The following is a 17,909-nucleotide window of genomic DNA, read 5'->3' as shown; positions in this document are numbered from 1 at the left end:
GCGGTCTCCGTCACAGCCTGCAAAAGCAGGCAAAAGTGCACTGTTTCATTCGTTCACCATTCTGACTCACGCTCGCCCTTCAGTCCTTATCTTACCATCAATGCGATGTGTGGCACCTAGTGGGTCCTCGGAAACGTGAGACAAATGAAAGAACGCCAGGCTAAGGATTTCAGTGCCTCTGGCGCAGAAAGATCATCCGTGGGGGTGGGAGGGACTGAGAGGAGGAATTTCTGGAAGCCTGGGATGCGGGTGATCCGTTGACTTGAATCTTAGGGATTTCCTAGGACAAGCTGGTCACTCTACCTGAGCCTCCTCCCAGCTGGCAGGGATGACAGCATCTGAACTCAGGAAAGATTGGCGGAAGGCATGTGTGTCTCTGTTCCTAAAGCGTGGATCCCTAGAGATGTATAGCCTGGGCACTTCCCTGCCCCCCCTTTTCGCCCCCATTAGTTTCCATTTCCCTAGCTGACACCATCTTCTCACTGTCAGGGGTCCAACAGAATCACACCCCGTCTATTTTTCCTGCATCAGATTATCGCCTCTAAGATATTTCCCTGGTCCTTGTTGGTGGCTTCCTGCCACCAGCTAAGTCTCGTACTTAACAGCTCGAGGCATTCAATGCAAACCTGCAGCCTTCAGCAGGACTTGCGCTCGGAATCGTCAGGAGAGCGCCGAGCGTCACCAGCCACACACGTGTGCTGCAGCACTGCCATCTGGACCGGGGCTGACTGGTGCACATGGCAGGGAAATTACATCTCGGGCCAGGGAGGAGATGCGATCCGTGGGGATTTCCCCTTTAAAAACGTGCAGCAAAAGCCTGCCTGAGACCATTCAATATTCATAAATGGAAAGCAGAGATGGCATTCCTGCTCCGCCAAGAGCAATAGCTATTTATCACGGCAAATGACTGAAATAGTTGTACGTACAATGCTTTACTCAGCGCTGTAAATTACGGTATACAGAAGATTAAACTTAAGCCTAATGCTACCCCTGAGCTTCAACAGCTGAGTCCTATAAATGGATACCCGTTAAGAGGAGAGACTCTTTTTCCTGGTTACTATTTAAAAGTGTACCTCTATTAAAAGCTTGTCTTAAACATAAATTACCAGGAAGCCCGCCCCTGGGCCCTAGGCAGGCTCTTCCTCTAGGCACTGACACACAGAGGCACATCTGTGTGACATAGTGATACGCCTGAGATGTGAACCGTGTTGTGCTGACCTGCAGAGGGATGGAGGGGAGAGGGACTTCGCAGAGGGCTGAATGAGCACTCACTTCTGGGGGAGGGAGGGGGCTTTGGAATGAAAATGATCCTGAACCCCAGACCACTTCAAAGAGAATGTTTCTTCTGGCATTTGCTGTTCTATGAAGTATCAAGAAACCCTGACTGAGAGCTGAAGCCCCAGTTTTCCTAGCTGGATGTTATTCTCTAAGCACTTGCTCCTCCAAGTGTGGTGGTCCATGTATCAGAAGCACCAACATCACCTGGAAGCGTGTTAAGAAACACAGACCTACCGAGTCAGAATCTGCATTTTAGCAAGGAACTCCTGGGCGATTCACACGCACATTAAACGCTGGGAGTCAAGGTATAAGTAAGTGTGAACAGGGAGAAGCTCAGTAGAAATCGTACGCGTGAGAAACAGGATTTGCAGGAACAGGCCCTAGCAGTGGACCCCAGGATACCGACTTCTCTTTTGTCCAATCCTGCTTTGGAACACTTTCAGGAATTTGAGGGATAGATTTTTATGAGCTGGGAATGAATGTCTCACTCTGAACTTGAGAGACGACCCAGAGCACCGCAGGGTATGAAACTGAGTAAATTAGTACAAAGCTCATGCTTTATAAATCAATCAGGATGCCTCTAATCCCCCTGTGAGTGGGAGGCTGAGAATGCATGGCAATGTTTTGAGCCAGGATTTCATTCTTTGTTGTAATTACCAGTTGACATTAAGTAAGAAAAGTATGCAAAGGTCTTTGTGTTGTTTGAGACAAAAGATTCAGGAAAGCCGTAGTCTACTAGAAAAAAAATGTCTTTCAGTATGGATGTTAAAAACTTAATGGCAATCACTGCATAAATAGATATTTATATAGATCAATTTGGAAATAAAATAAAGTCTATTATGGCCAAGCTAGCAGAGGAAAAAAACGGAAAGAGGGTTAAGAAAACTTTGCTAATCTAATGAAAGGCAGGACAGGAGTACAAAGAAGCAAATAAAATGCAAGATAAACAGAAACACACATTAAAAGATAAAAATAAGCTCAAATATATAAAGTTATCACAATAAATGTAAATGGATAAAACTCACCTATTATAAGACACTATCAGATTGGACTTTTTAAAAAGCCAGCTATATACTGCTTACAAGAGAGACACCTAAAACAAAATAACACAGAAAAGTTGAAAAGATTGGAAAGAGATAAAGCAAATACATATTGACCAAAAGGAAACTGGGTAGCAATGTTAATCAGATAAAATAGTACCTAAGGCAAAAAGCATCATAGGGATGAAAACTCCACCAGTAAAAAGACATGAGTCATAAACTTACATGCACCCAATAGTGCAGCCTCAAAACTATAAAGCAAAAGCTGTTAGGGCTCCAGGAGAGACTTAACACCCATCACAGGAGACTTAAAACCCCCTTCTCAGAGATTACAGACCAAGCAGACAAAATGGCTTAGATTATATGAATAATCACAAAAAGAGAGATTCTATGAATTTTCTAATCACGTGATACATTAAAAAAACTGATCACCTGCCTGGTTCAGTGGTAGTGTCGACCTATGAATCAGGAGGTCACGGTTCGATTCCCGGTAAGGGCACATGCCCGGGTTGTGGGCTTTGTCCCCATTAGGGGGCATGCAGGAGGCAGCTGATCAATGATTCTCTCTCATCATTGATCCCTTCCTCTCTGAAATCAATAAAAACATTTACAAAAACAAACAAAAACCTGATCACCTGGTAATCAGTCACAAAGGAAGTATCATCTATAATAATAAAAGGGTAATACGCTATTTAGACTGGACGTTCTTCCGAACGACCTTCCCGACGAAGCTGGGGCTGCGAGGGAAGCCCGGGTCCCGGGTGCGTGCAGGCAGCCATAGGGAAGCCCGGGTCCCAGGTGCCAGAGGGAAGCCGGTGCCAGCAGCCAGCGGAAGGAAGGCTTACTCTTGCACGATTTTCGTGCATCGGGCCTCTAGTTAAGTTATAAAATGATTAACATCACTAATATTCTCTGGTGGCCATCAGAAGTTAAACTAAAAATCAAAAATAAAACAATAGTAATGGTCCCCCTGACCACGGTTTACGTGTGAAAACTAAAGCCACACACATAAATTACCACTTGGCATCGGTATGATTTTTTTCTATGTGTGGCCTAGTTGCTATGGGACCAGGTTAACATTTATCAGGGGTAACACCAGAAGCAGTAAACTCCCAAGCTTTTATAACTTCATTATTTTGTGCTTTGAACTAAATTCTAAACCAAAGGGACAATGGAGTACCTGATTCCAGGAAGAAAAAAAGGGACGTGTGTGGGTTAATTATGACCTAGCCAGGCAGCACTAGAGGCTGCTATTGGTTTATTCCCCAGACAGTGGCCTGTTCTGCCATCTCTTTTGACTCATCGACTGGCTGGCTGGACGAAAGAGACTGTCCTGGAAGTGCTCCTGGCACCTGGGAAAAGGTGCTATTCAACGGACATGGCATCATACAATTAATGGCTCCCTGGAATCAAGCGAAGACTGTCCTTAACAGTGTGTATGGGATCTTCTGTCTGCCCTTTCACAGGGCCAAGCACTTCTGAAAAGTGATCAGGGCACGCTGCATAGGAGACACACAAAAATACAGGCCCAAGTGCTTTGGGGGCAGGAGGGGGTGTGTGGGGGGGGGTGGGGAAGGCAGAGTCCTCCCCAACAAAATCAAAACCAGACGGATGGTCCTTCCCCTGGACTGTGCTGCCAGCCCAACACCATTCCAGTGCTGGCGAATAATAAAACAAATATTAAGAAGGAAAACACCAAACAACCTAAAAAGAACAGAATGCAGGGTCGGGGTAATTAATATTGATCAAACCACTGACGACAGGTCTGCAAGTTCTGCAGGTGAGTGGGGATGGGGAGATGGAGCCACAGAAAGAGAAAGGAGAGGACCACAGCTCTTCTGCCTGTGCCATGGGCATGCATCCGTGGTGGTCCAAACAGCTGGTGGTTTCCTGGCTCACAAGCATTACATGCCACAGAGTGGAGTAGCTCTCACAGGCACCCACCCCCTCCGGGCCTCCTCGCTGGTGCCCCAGCCCCTCTCAGCAAACATACATCAGCATCACCCTCTTTCCAAGAGTAGCGGAGGCAAAGGCTTATTGTGAGGGCAGAGGCTCCTCGCCACCGCACCCTAGGGTGAGCATAGTGGTAAGAATATGATAGTGGCGGTAAGAAAGTGGCACAGAGTTTTCAGAGAGTTGCTTCCGACCCCTGCCTCCTTAAATGCACCAGCAACTGGATTCATTCCTTTTTGCGTCACCATCAGGACGACACCCCAGACGTGACAGTAATGCAGGTCACGGAGTTAGGGGGTCAGTCTGGGCCAGTGTCAACGTGACCTCATTCCTGGGGACAGACGCAGCAGTGCTCCCATGGAGACGGGCACTTGTTGGAGAGGGTTCCGCACGGGGGAGGGCGGCCACAGAGAGGTGAGCAGAAAACCACAGCCTCGACACAAATGAAGCCACACTTGTCTTAGAAAAACACACGTCTGGAGAAGGCTCAGGAATTTGAAGCAATAATTCCTGGGGGAGAAAAGCAAAGCGTCTATGATGCTAATACACAAGCAAAGAACAGCGTCAGTCAGAAACCAAACCTTAGAAATCTGTCGCTCCAGTTTTGTAAACTAGAGACTACGGCTGCTTTCTCAGGAAAAAAATTATGATTCGCTCCATGTGAAGTAGGATTCATCAAAGTGAAATGATTTACTTACTCTTTCATCCTTTATTCCCCCCATTGACATTTGTGTGTCCTATGCAGCCACCCCCAATTTGTACTCATTTTTTCAGAAGTGCCTGGCCCCGTGAGAGAGCAGGAGAGTCCTGCACAAAATGTTAACTACCATGTTTCCTCAGCTTCCGGAATCCACTCATTGTAAGAGGCCACATCACTTTATTTTATTTATTTATTTTTTAAATATATTTTATTGATTTCCCACAGAGAGGAAGGGAGAGGGATAGAGAGCCAGAAACATCGACGAGAGAGAAACATCAATCAGCTGCCTCCTGCACACACCCCACTGGGGATGTGCCCACAACCAAGGTATATGCCCTTGGCCGGAATCGAACCCGGGACCCTTCAGTCCGCAGGTTGACGCTCTAGCCACTGAGCCAAACCGGCCAGGGTGAGGCCACATCACTTTAATAGCTCCTTTTTCCAGGGTGGGGTGGGGGGAGGGAGGCAGACCTGCGGTAGTTAATATACAATGATGGGACAAGCACTTTGACTTTAGAAACAACAGGGCTTAAGACCTTCTTCAGAGACCTGCGGCGTCCCGAGGTCAGCCCACACGGATCCTCACATGTGGCACCCTTGGAGGGGACTGCCAGTGACCTGGGCAAAGCACTAGAATGAGCTCCTTGAGCAAATGCTCCAGAGGCTCTTTTTTTAAAGTATATTTTTAATTGATTTCAGAGAGGAAGGGAGAGAGAGAGAGAGAGAGAGAGAGCGCGCAAGAGAGACATCAATGATGAGAAAGAATCATTGATCAGCTGCCTCCTGCACACTCCATACTTAGGATCGAACCTGCAACCCGGGCATGTGCCCTGACTAGAAATGGAACCGTGACCTCCTGGTTCAAAGGCTGACAATCAACTATGAGCCACACCTCTGGGCCAGAGGCCCTTCCAGAGGGAAAAGTGCGATAGCGGAGTTGCAGCTCAGATTGGAGCTGGGTGCCAGCATCGGGGTGTGAGGTGCGAGTCATGTATAATCAGAAGCACCCTTCAAAACCCTTCTGCTCATAAAATACACCCCACATGGTCTGGGGGCAGTGGGCTCTTCCCACGGCCAGTGTCTCCTCCAGGGGTTGGGAAAGATCTTTGATTCTCTGCTCAGGCACCAGATGAAGGAGTGGGATTGTGTCTGGGGCCACATTATTTGAAACAAAAGTGCATTATCATCATTGCCAGGGCATGTGGTGAATTCAGATAAATTACGAGTGATGAGACTCCAGAGCGCGAGAGATGTGTTTTTGTTTTGTCCTCCAAGACCTCCGAGAGCCGTGACGGGCTCACGGCTGCTGTGGGTCTCCCTCCGGAACGGATCTGGCTGCAGCGCTTCCCAAGCATGTGTCCACCCAAACGCGAGCTGCCAGAGCCCGGATTTACTTCTCCGGGAAAGGAGCGCTGTCTGGGAAATGCTGCTCCACTCACTGCACAGGATGGGGAGGATCCAACATGACCTTTGCATCAGAGCTGGCAACATTCTTCCCTCGGATTTAAATAGAGCGATGACTGTTCCTCCAATCTTCCTCGGTGGAGGCAGCTCTGAGGAATGGACCGGAGGAGTTCGTACAGCACAGCGAGGACAAGCCAGGGATGAGTCAGAGGCCAGGGTCATGTTACAGTGCCAGCCCCCAGAACCCAGCTGTGGTCCGGGATCACAGCAGCAGCCTCCCAGCGCCCTGGGGGTGGACGGCTCCCCTTGTCAGCCTCTCCAACTGTGTCTGAACAGAGGTGGCCCTTCTCAACGAGCGCTGTCTTCTCAGTGAGCATACTTGCCTCCATGTGACACTGGGCTTTTTCACAACCAGCAAGCCAAGTTTCCCTCCTTGCTTGCTTCCTCCCTTTATTATTGAGCACCAACTACAGATCCTGCACTGTTTTAACTCAGAGAACATCACGGAGAGCATAACGACAGGGCTCCTTGAAATGCCTAGTCAGGTGTGCGTGTATGCGTGTGTGCGCGCGCGCGCGTGTGTGTGTGCGCGCGCGCGCGTGTGTGTGTGTGTGTGTGATGGGATGGATAAGCAAACAGCATTGCAACAGCCCTTGTATATGCTCAGTTGGTGAAGTGGAGGAGGCCAAGGCACCTGAATTGGGATTTCAGGAGTCCTTCCTTCCACCTGTCTGTCCTCCATGTCAGGAAATGTACTCCATGCTGGGGCACAAAAGGCCCAGTTCCAGTCCTCAGGAGCTCAGGGCCTAGTGTTCACAGGTGACGGCTGCACAGGGATGGGAGCCATAGGACCCAGAGATCCAGGGGCAGCGGGACCAGCTGCAAGTGGGTCGGGTGGCAGCTGAGCTCAGCAGACACGCAGAAAAACACTTAAGGTGTTGCTAGCCTAGAAACAGGTCTATCGGTGACGTGAAAGGGCAGTCCCCTGCACTTGGAAAAAAATCCCAAGATACAACTGAAAGGGTTATCGCCAAGGTCAACAACCACCTTTTGGTGGCAAATCTAGTAACCTCTTCTCTTTTCTCCTCTCACTCACCTCCTGGCATTTGACTGTGATTCTGAAACACTTTCTCTCTTAGCTTCTAGGTCGTCGTTCTCTGCTGCTTTACCTGCCAGATCACTAGGTGCTGTTCCTTCTAACTCTAAACGTCGACTCCTCCTTTTTCCAGTTCAATCCATCAGCAAAGTCTGTCAGCCACATTTCCAAAATGGGTCTCAAGTTTATCCTTTTCTCATCTGCCTGGTTATGCACTGGTCCTTACAAAGTCTCCCAGGCTCCAAGCAGGTAGAGTGACCTTTTAAAAATATAAACCAGGTGATGTCTTTCCCTCACTCAGAACCCTCCAGTGTCTTCTCAACATACCCAGAAAAAACCCCAAACTCCGGATTCTGGCCTAGAGGGCTCTGCAGTTCTGCTCTCCACGCACCTCCCTGAGCTCACACACACCTCACTGCTGGGCTCTCTGCTGGGACACTATTGTGCCAGTTCTTCATAGGGCTCAACTGAATTTTTGTTTACGTTATTTAACCCATCAGAAAGTAGGTTTCAAGAAAGTCACCCCTTACCTGTCTTGTTTACCACTGTATCTGCAGTTCTAGAACAATGCCTGGTATAGAGTAGGTGCTCAATAAACACATTTTGAAGAAATGAATAAATCAAAACCATGCGACCTGAAGAAGGTAATCTAAGACATCAGCCTTCAAGATAAGCTTTGGTAAGATTATAGGCAGAAGTTCATTTTCAATTAAAAAATGAATTCAATAATCCTAAGGTTACAAAGATCCTATTAATCTATCTCCAACTTTGAGCAGCACCACTACATCAGTTATTTGTTTATTTATAACATTTCTACTTAACTCACAGAAACATGCAAAAAGAGGGAATTTCGCTGAATTTAGAGGAAATCACCTCTAAATCTGTGGGTCTCAGGGTCTGTTCATTTGTTGGAGATAAACAAGAAATGAGAGGCAGACCTGCTGGTGGTGCCCACTCCACCTCTTCTACAAGTTTTCTTCTTTTTACTTTCTGATATTTAAAGGTGTATTAAAATGCTGTGGCTAAGGTTCTAAACACATTCACTATAACCGATTTATTCTTCCCTTCCTCCTTCCCTCAAAACTGTGCCCAAATCTGTCACCAATGCCAATAAGCAGACAGGATCAGTGGCAGAGCTTACAAAAGTGAGGAGGAGACGGGAGCTCTGCTGCCCCCAGGCACCTGTCACTTAGTCTCCAGCATCCCCCAGGAAACAAAAACGACTTTTCTGTATTAAAGTTTAGTTAAGGGGTTGCAGATCCAAAAACATTCAACCAAGATAGTGGTTAAAGTGATCTGGAGTCAGACAGAGATGGGGATCCTGGTTCTGCTGACCTTAAGCGAATTTCTTAAACCCCTTGAGTCTCCCTTCCCTTGGGTGGGAGACCAGGATAACAAGACCACAGCACCTCAGGGTGGCCATGGGATTAAATAACACATGAAGAGCTTTGCACAGATAAGGGCTCAATAAGCTTATTAGCTTTATTGTTGTTTTTGTCTTCCATTCACAGAGTAAAAAGAAAAGCCAGGATTTGAGAACATGTTGACCTGCTATGTTCTCGACCCAGCATTAACTCTAATTTGAGCAGTAGCAAGTTCAAAATATAAAAATGTAATGTGCAAAAATATGTGGTCCTATTTCGTTGTAGATGCTCTTTGCTGTAATGCTTGATTTAAGGTCTAACCTTGTGCTAATCAGTCAGTCTGTCATTTCTTTCCTTCGGATCTATTAGAAGGATTTCTTTAGGACCTATTATTCGACCTGCACTTTAAGAGGGACGATGGAACGATGAAATAAAAAACAACAGCCCAGCTGGTGACTCAGTGGTTGTGTTCCTGGTCAGTCAGGGCACAATCCCCAGTAGGGGGCGTGCAGGAGGCAGCTGATCAATGATTCCCTCTCATCATTGATGTTTCTATCTCTCTGTTTCCCTTCCTCTCTCTGAAGTCAATAAAAACATATTAAAACAATAACAACAACAACAGGTATTGTTTCTGATCATAAGAAGCCCCAAAGACATATCAATCCAGGAGTTAATTCTGGATTGGCGATATATTCATCAAATTAAAGTGAAAAAGAAAAAAACAACTACGAACACAATAAAGTTTGCATGGATTTACATGCTCTTGACAAGTCTTATTAATACTGTCAGACTTGACAAGGAATATGTTCGATGAGACCAATTTCCTTTAATCATTTTATACTTCTCTGGTGTAATCGAGTCTCATAAAAGACAACTAACAAGAAGAACAGAAATTTAATCCCAACAAAAAAATTCATCTGAATTGACCAAAAAACCCAAACCCGCACTGTGTCAATTGGCATCTTCAGGCAAAAAGTTCTGCAGGCTAATTAGCCAGCGATGGTCCCGGGAAGCCAAGGGGCGCTGACATTGGGAGGGACTGACTTTCTCTAGGGCTCAGAAGCACAAATGGCTTGCTTCCTCCTCAACTAGAGGTCACCTGGAAGCAGACAAAATAACAAGAACAATTGCAGGAAACCCTGGAACCTCATTAACGAGCCTCCCCTGTGCAGCACGGCTGGGCTGGGCTGCTCTCGGTACCCAACCGATATCAGCATCTGGATGTGCACGGAAGGAATGGAGGTGCCAGCCTTCACCAGCAAGTCCCTGTCACTCATTTATTTTGCAGCTCAGCCTCTCTGCTTTAGCTCACAGTTCATTAAATTCTACTGCATCACCATCAACATGCAAAACAGCTACTTGAAGGGCATTCAAAAATATAATCAGGAAAGGGAATAAAAGCCCTCTCTGAGAAAGAGGGAAAAAAATTAATCCTCTTGTCTATTAAATGACATCTAGATTCTTTGGTTCCAATACATTTTTTTTTCCACTAGCATGACATGCAAGGATTATCTTTGTCTGATGGATGGGGTGCGGGGCTGTATGTTTCTCTGCTCAGAGGGCAAGCACCAGGTGTGGCTGAAAATTCTGAAGGAGCTGTGTATGTAGATGTGTTATTTCTTTTTCTTTTCTTTTTTGACTTGGAGGTAGGAAAGCCTGCAGCTTATGGGCTTCTGTGAGATATCATGTTTGATGCTTTGTATGTGACTGTGATGAGGAAATTATCTTGATGATCACCAGCCCTGTGGAAGCTGAAACAGTAAACTTTCTACATGTTGCCATGTGATTCCAGAGAAGTTATTTCTGAGCTTAGTGTACAAGTGCACATGCACACATTTTAACTTGGAGGAAAATGTAAATATAGAAAAGCACAGAATATGATCTGACAAATGGGGATGTTTTATTTTATAGCAGTGGTGGTTAATAGGGGGGGGGGGGTGATTTTGGTCCCTAGGGGACACTGGCAAAGCCTGAAGACAGCTTTGTTTGTCATGGCTGGGGATGGAGGCCAGAGAAGCTGTTCAATATCCCACAGTGCACAGGACGGCCCCATAGCAGAGGAATACCCAGCCCCCAATGTTAACAGTGCCGCTGTTGAGAAACCCTGCTCTAGAGGAGTTCATTATGTAATTATGTTATGTGATAAAAACAGAAAAAATCACACTCCTCTCATTTAGGCAAATCATACAACTTCACCAATGTTCAACCCAATTACAAAATTATAACTGGGGTTCACCTATTATTTTTCTCTTTAATTATAATATCACAAGTTGATTAAAAATGCTACTATTAAAAAGAATAAAGTATTTTTTCCTCATTGCAGGCACCTTGTTTGGAGCTTATCTATGTGCCTGTGCATACAGACAGAACTCCCTACACACACACACACACACACACGCACACACACACACACACACATGCATACACTTGCATGTACACACACCACACACATAGGATTCTTTTTGGAAGAAATGACAACACTACTTCTGGGCTGAGGTTGGGACGCACCACAGCACTAACACACAAGGGAGCGTCACACCAGGCACTCTCCCACTGCAGCGATCACAAGGGAAAACCCTTCGGATTCATTAAAAATCTCTGCAACAGTTAACGGTCAACTGGTTAACGATAGCTTAACTTTTTTTTTTTAAAGCAAACTTTGTTTCACTGCTGTGCTATTTTCCATTTGTGAGTTCCTTCAGTCATCACAACAACCTTATGGGGTAAACTTCCCTCCCCATTTTAAGAATCAGACAACTGAAGCGTAGAGAGACAAAGCAACCTGCTAATAAATGGTAGAGCTGGACCCTGAATCTAAGCAGATGGACCCCAGAGAGGCAATTCCCAACCACGAGGCTCTAACATCATGTCAGTGCTTCAGCCACAGCTGCGACAGGGATGCCTTCGGAGTGGGGTCAGGGCCCCCAAGGCTAGGCTTTTGGTCCTGTTGCCTCCTTAAATAGCCTAAATAGCCTCATCAACATACCTCAGGGGCTTTAGAAACAAAGCAATCCCTTCAAGTCCTGGGAAGATATTTACAAAGCACCTAAAGGGCCCTTGTGCAGACCCAAGAGGCCAACACAGGTGGGGGGCGCACAGAAGGTGGCTCCCAGAGGGTTTCCACACTGTGCCAAGCAGAGGGTCTCCCAGACATTTTGTGCCTGGGACTGCAGCTTGGGGCACAAGTCAGGAGCAGAAGGAATGTGGCCAGCCCTGGGAGGGGGCTTCGCGTGAGCCCGATGGCGAGGTGGCCAAGGCCAGATGGACCACCATAGGGACCCAGGAGAGATCCTGGGAGCTTCAAAGCATTTCCTAAGGAGCTGATATTGGGGTCTAATGTGAATGTAAACCATATTTAGAAAGCCAGATCCTTGGGACTCTTGGCAACGTGATCATCTTCAGGCCGACAATTCTTGCCTCCAAGAGTGTGGGAAGCAGAAGATGAATCATAGGCCACAGTTTGTAGGCTGACCTCAGCGTGCACATCCCCTGAGATGGGGCAAGAAACGAAGACAGGAAGCACTTGACTGAATTGGTTTTCCCATTTTTCATAAGGAACATTCAACTTAATAAAAAATAGCCACACTTTATTGACAATAATAGCTACCCCTTCTTTATTTCCTTACCACGTGCCAGGAAACTACTCTACCTCCGTTCCTTCTGTAACTCCACGAGGCAAGAACGATCGCTTTCATTTCGGAGGAAAATGAGGCTCCGAAAGGTCATGGAAGTTAACCCACGCTCACACAGCTAGTAAATGTAAGTCAAGAGTCTAACTCGGGTCTGTTTGGCTCCGAATTTCATGGTTTTTCTACTATGGGCTTTTTCACATTACCACTGACCTCCAAAGTCCCCATAACCAATGGCCTAAACACACACACACACACACACACACACCCTTAAAGAAGTAGGTCCTGGCCAGGTAGCTCAGTTGGTTGGAGTGTTGTCCCCATATGCTAAGGTTTCAGGCTCAATCTCCGGTCAGGGCACATACAAGAATCAACCTACGAATGCATAAATAAGTGGAACAACAAATGTATGTTCTCTCTCTCTCTCTCTCTCTCTCTCTCTCTCTCAAAATAAAAATAAAGAAATAAACAAACAAACTTAAACAAACAGGAGACCAAGATCGGAATGCTGCCAGGTGCCCATCTCTCTGTGTATGCCATGATGCTCAAAATCCCGGGGCCAAATCACAGGTGCTGACAATGAGCAAGTTTCTAAAAGAGCACACAGTCCAGTCCCCTGTCATTTTACAAGTCACAAGGCTAGGGTCTCAGGGCTGCGCAGAGGCTGAGTTGGGATTTGGCCCCAGATGTGTTGGCCCCTGGGCAGTGTCCCTCCCGCTGCATGGCAGCTCTGCTTCCCAGGGCCAGGGCAGGGATGATTCTGGGTGCTGGGAATAGAGAGTTGAAAAGGACCGCCCTGATCCTGAAAGGATCCTAGAAATTGGTGAATGTTCTGAGAGAGTCCACAGATAACTGCAGTGCGTGGCAGGAGGTGGGAAGTGGCACAGGAGAAAGGAGTTCTATGGGTACTGAAAGGTGTAAATCCAATCCAGGGGGACACAGGGGAAAGGCATGCCAAGGGGAGAAGTGGGAAGAAATGAAGCCATGCTCTGGGTATATCTGCAGGAAGGTGCCTCACACCAGTCATTGTGCATCGTGAGGCAGACAGAGTCCTTATTTTGCAGACAAGATGGAGAGACACGAGGCGACCTGCCCCCACAGTTAATGGGGAGTCATGTGAATTGCTTTGTTAACTTCTAAAGTCCATGTTCTCTCCACTACAACAAACTTCAAATGCTGTTCTATGAAGGCCTGGGTGGTTGGGAGGTCAGGAGTAGGCCAGGTCAGGAGTGGCTCAAGCACCCACCCCAAGTTCCACCCCGGTGGCTTCCTTTGCATATATAGTTATAGATTGAGGTTCCACATGAGATTCTATTTGAACAAAGCTCTGCAACTAACCAAATCAAGTCTGAAGCCCTGTGCTACGTACGAGTTGCTAGCTGGCAGGTGAATGGGTCAGGCCTTGGAGCTTGGGCAGGGTAGGGCAACAGGCGATCTATGCAGCAAGGCAGTGAGGGACAATGACCAGCAAGCTGGCAAAGCACGCACTTCCCTGATTTTGTGTTCAAAACCAGGCTCTACACCTGCCTCACTCTGAGACCTGGGGCAAGGCATTCCTAAGCTTTATCTTCCTCAAGTTCAACATGGTATCATATTGGTCTTACTTCTTAGGGTTGTTGAGAGGATTACGTGCTCAAAGATATGGAGCCTAACACTTAGTACAGTGACATTCTTTTTAACTTGTTGAAAATAGTAAGACTAGGGGTAAAACACACAAAAAAGAAATGTCATGAAACTATAGGAGGAATTCTTAGGGAAACAAAGAAATCTTCACTGTCTCCGGAGAGTTGGCATGGTTCTGAGCTCTGCCTTGCCTTCTCCTGGCCTTGATAAATATGGGCTGTGAATCGACAGGACACACACCTGGAAGATGAGGTGTCCTCATTGCTGCTTGTCAGCTGGTTCAGCAGGAAGCTCAACAGAGACTGGGCTTTGGGTGATGAGATCAGTAACTCAAACCCCCAAACTAATTTACAGCCACTGCTCAAAGCAGATGCCACAAAACACTTGGTTATCCCCCGAAACAAGACTTGGCTCTTGTCCCAAAAGGCCTAGGATAGAGGAAGGCAGTGAATCAGCAGAGCCAAGCCCTAGAGGCCTCCTTCACGGGCTAGGTGGGGTCTTGCCTTGGGCAGAATTCTGCAGGGCACAGTGGAGTCCTGGGTTCCTTTCATTAAGTCTCTGTCAGTGAATGAAGATCCCAGTGAAGGTTTTAAGGGCTTACGGGATTTCTGTCTGCCTTGCTTGCTGCTGTATCCCAGTGCCCAGAACAGCAGCACATCCCTGTGAATGAATGCATGATGACCCCATTCAGGGTGATCTGGCCTCTGCATCTGCTGGACACACAGAAGCAATTGGCCACAGAGCTTCCACGGTCATTCACCACCCAACTAGTCTGGGCTCTTCTCTCCCCTGCTCTGCTCTCGACCCCACCGGCCACCTCAGCTGGTAGCACCAGCACCGGGTCTCTGACAGTCCCTTTGGAGAAGTTGGATCTTTTCTCTCTTCCCGGCATAAGGGAGGGGTCATTTGCTACACAGCACTGAACAAGAAGGTCAGCTCGTGCTGGGCACACGACTGGTTCCTCTCATGCTCATTCTGTCAGGTATGATAAAGTTAGAGCTAGAAGCACTCACAAAGCCACTCCTTATGGAAGAGACTAGAAAAACCAAAGCCTTGAGACAGTAAGCACGTAGCCCAAGGTCACAGAGCTGGCTGCAGGGAGGGGCAGGAGACGGCCTCTAAACAGAGCTCTCTGTAAACACTTTTAGGGTCTTCTCTGCCTGTGCAGGTCAGCAAGTGCTGGAAAGTGCCCCTAAAGCTTGGATTTTCTTTCTGTATGTTATGAACACAAAATATACCTACAGTATAGACGCAGGTAAAATTGGATGTATCTAGACATGCACATATCACATATCTACATATTCATAAATGATATCAGGATACATAAAAACGACGACCACCCCTCAGCATCCACGGGTTGGTTCCAGCACCCCCTGCCAATACCAAACTCCGCAGGTCCTCACGTCCCGCATAGAAAATGGCGCATAACAATGGATAAAGTCGGCCCTCCACATCCGTGGATTCCAAACCATGGACTCAACATATGTACTGTTTTCAACTGGCAGTGGGTTGAACCCATGGATTTGAAATGTGTATGGAGCACCGACTGCATAGTTATGGCAAAACCTGCTTATATGTGAACCTGCACAGTTCAAACCTGTGTTGTTCATGGGTCAACTGTATTCCATAGTTCCAAATACATTTACAGAAGAGCTTAGATAAGCTCAACTCCTCTTATTTTATACCTATTATTACAGAATAGTGATAACTGAAGGGGCAGGGGGGAATGAGAAATTCTGAGTGTGAGAAAGGGATAACATGTAGTTTGTAAAATTATAATCTATCTATATAAAAGCCTAAGTGACCGGCTGACCGTTCGACCGTCTGACTGGTAGCTATAACACGCACTGACCACCAGGGGGCAGACGCTCAATGCAGGAGCGGAAACCATAGGCATGGAAACATGGAAAAGACTGATGAATCTCAGAGGGAAGGGGGAAGGGGGAGGGCGGGAAGAGATTAACCAAAGATCTTATATGCATACTAGAGGCCCGGTGCATGCACTGGTGGGGTCCCTCGGCCTGGCCTGCGCCGTCTCACAATCCAGGACCCCTCGGGGGATGCTGGAGAGCCAGTTTCAGCCTGATCCCCGCTGGCCAGGCTGAGGGACCTCACCGGTGCACAAATCTGTGCACCGGGCCTCTAGTAATATTAAAATTGCCTTGATTTATTTAAGGTACAATATTTAATGTGCTTTGACATTTAACAGTGAAGGAAGGCACTTAGATTTTATGTTCATCAAAAGGGAGTATGGCTTAAATAAAAAGATTGGGACATACTGTTCTGGAACTGACAGCATATTACAGCGTTGGAAATCATCTGGTCCAACGCCCCCCCTTTAAAAAGATATGGGAACTTCCACCCAGAGAGGTTAAGTAACTTCCCAGCTCAGGTCAACAGCTATTTATTCGTTCCTGAGGGGAGCGGCAGGGTGGACTTTATCTGGTGTATGTTCATGGCGCCTGCACTGACAGGGAGTCCCGGGTTTGCTGGTGACGAGATGAAGGCAATTTATTACACCAAGGATATAAAAATTCAGAGGGAAAGCGGATTCCCAAACACCTGCATTTTTTTTTAACAAGGAGGATTCCTCGAAAAGGCGAAGCCAGCCTCAGGGCAGTACCCAATGGCCCGGAGGGACTTGCTCCTGACTCCCAGGCCTCCTAGGTGTAGATCCGGAGACCCCGCCTGGCCCTCTCTTTCAGGGGAGTGACTCCTCCAGCCACCGCTCTCCCCTCCCTGTGTCACCTGCAGAGGTTGCGGAAAGGCTGGGTGGGTGGGTGGTTTCAGTCTAGTCCCATCCACCTAAACCAGTTTCAGGGTTTCTCTCATTGGCTCTGACAGGACTGAGCGTTTCAGCAGCAGGACTACAGATCCTAAAATAGTGACCCTGCGAGCAGAGGCTGAGCCCCAGGAAGGATGTGCCCACAGGCCTGGGCTGAGACAGATAGAGGGCCCGACCCCGTCTGGGGGCCCATGGGCGGCGCTGCTCCGCGAGGCGGCAGGAGTCCACTTACCGCAGTGCGACTGGAAAACCTGTGGCTTGACGACCTGATTACAGGCACTGCACACTACGAGATAGAAGTCGTCATGTGCTGGGTAATGGCCAAATAAGTGCATATCTGTGGGGGAAATGAAAACAGGTGTTTTTGAAAAAGCAATTAAGTCTCAGAGGTGTAGAGCTTCCTCAAGGACAGTTTTTCAAACGAGACACCCGGAAAGGCAATAATCGTCACCAGAGGGAACGTGGCTAGTCATAATGCAGCTCCCCAACTCTCAGAGAAGCGCTTGCCTCGGAGAATACCCCCTCTTTCACCCTTGGAAATGGCTGGCTGCCGCTGCTGGTGTAGCCGTGGTGGCCGGGCTCCCTGAGTCCCATGTGATGGGGCATTAGCCTGTCCCGAGAGAGCCATGTGAGCTGGGACCCAAGGAGGCACAAGTTATTTTAGGAGGGGGTCCCCCAAACCCATTCTGACTTAAGCAGAGGTCTCTCAGGTGAGTGAGGGGGAAGGAAGGGGGCCCCAAGGTGAAAGGAGCCTCAAAACGAGAGACTTGCATTATTCATCTGACTATCGTTTAGCAAGTGTCCGCATGCACCAGGCACCATGCTCGGTGCCGAGGATGACTGGTGGACAAGAGCAAGGGCCCTGCTCCCCTGGTGCTCACAGTGAGCAGAGAGAAACATTAAGTAGAGAACCGCACAGGTCATCGTGTGGTCATAACTGTGGCAGGTGCTGAGTAGATGTGCAGGGTCCCATCACAGCATGGGATGCTCTGGGGAGACTTCCCTGGGAGGACTTATTTCCGCTGGCGTTAGGGGCG

General features: G+C 47.6%; 1 protein-coding gene across 6 annotated transcripts in view; it reads right to left on the bottom strand.

The window, feature by feature from the left end:
* The window catches only part of ATXN7L1 (ataxin 7-like 1), a 224,667-nt gene that overhangs the window by 131,914 nt on the left and 74,844 nt on the right, over nt 1-17,909 (bottom strand). For 5 of the 6 annotated variants that reach the window (XM_014536936.1, XM_014536938.1, XM_005862875.2 and 2 more), the window contains exon 3: nt 17,105-17,209. The exons of the other annotated variant lie outside the window; for it this stretch is intronic. In XM_014536936.1, coding sequence (XP_014392422.1) covers nt 17,105-17,209 — 105 coding nt within the window. The remainder of the gene's footprint in view (nt 1-17,104; nt 17,210-17,909) is intronic. 6 annotated transcript variants of the gene reach the window in all.

Source organism: Myotis brandtii, unplaced genomic scaffold (assembly GCF_000412655.1).
Source record: "Myotis brandtii unplaced genomic scaffold, ASM41265v1 scaffold17, whole genome shotgun sequence".
In the NCBI taxonomy this organism is placed as follows: domain Eukaryota; kingdom Metazoa; phylum Chordata; class Mammalia; order Chiroptera; family Vespertilionidae; genus Myotis; species Myotis brandtii.
This window is presented reverse-complemented; position numbering and strand designations above follow the sequence as displayed.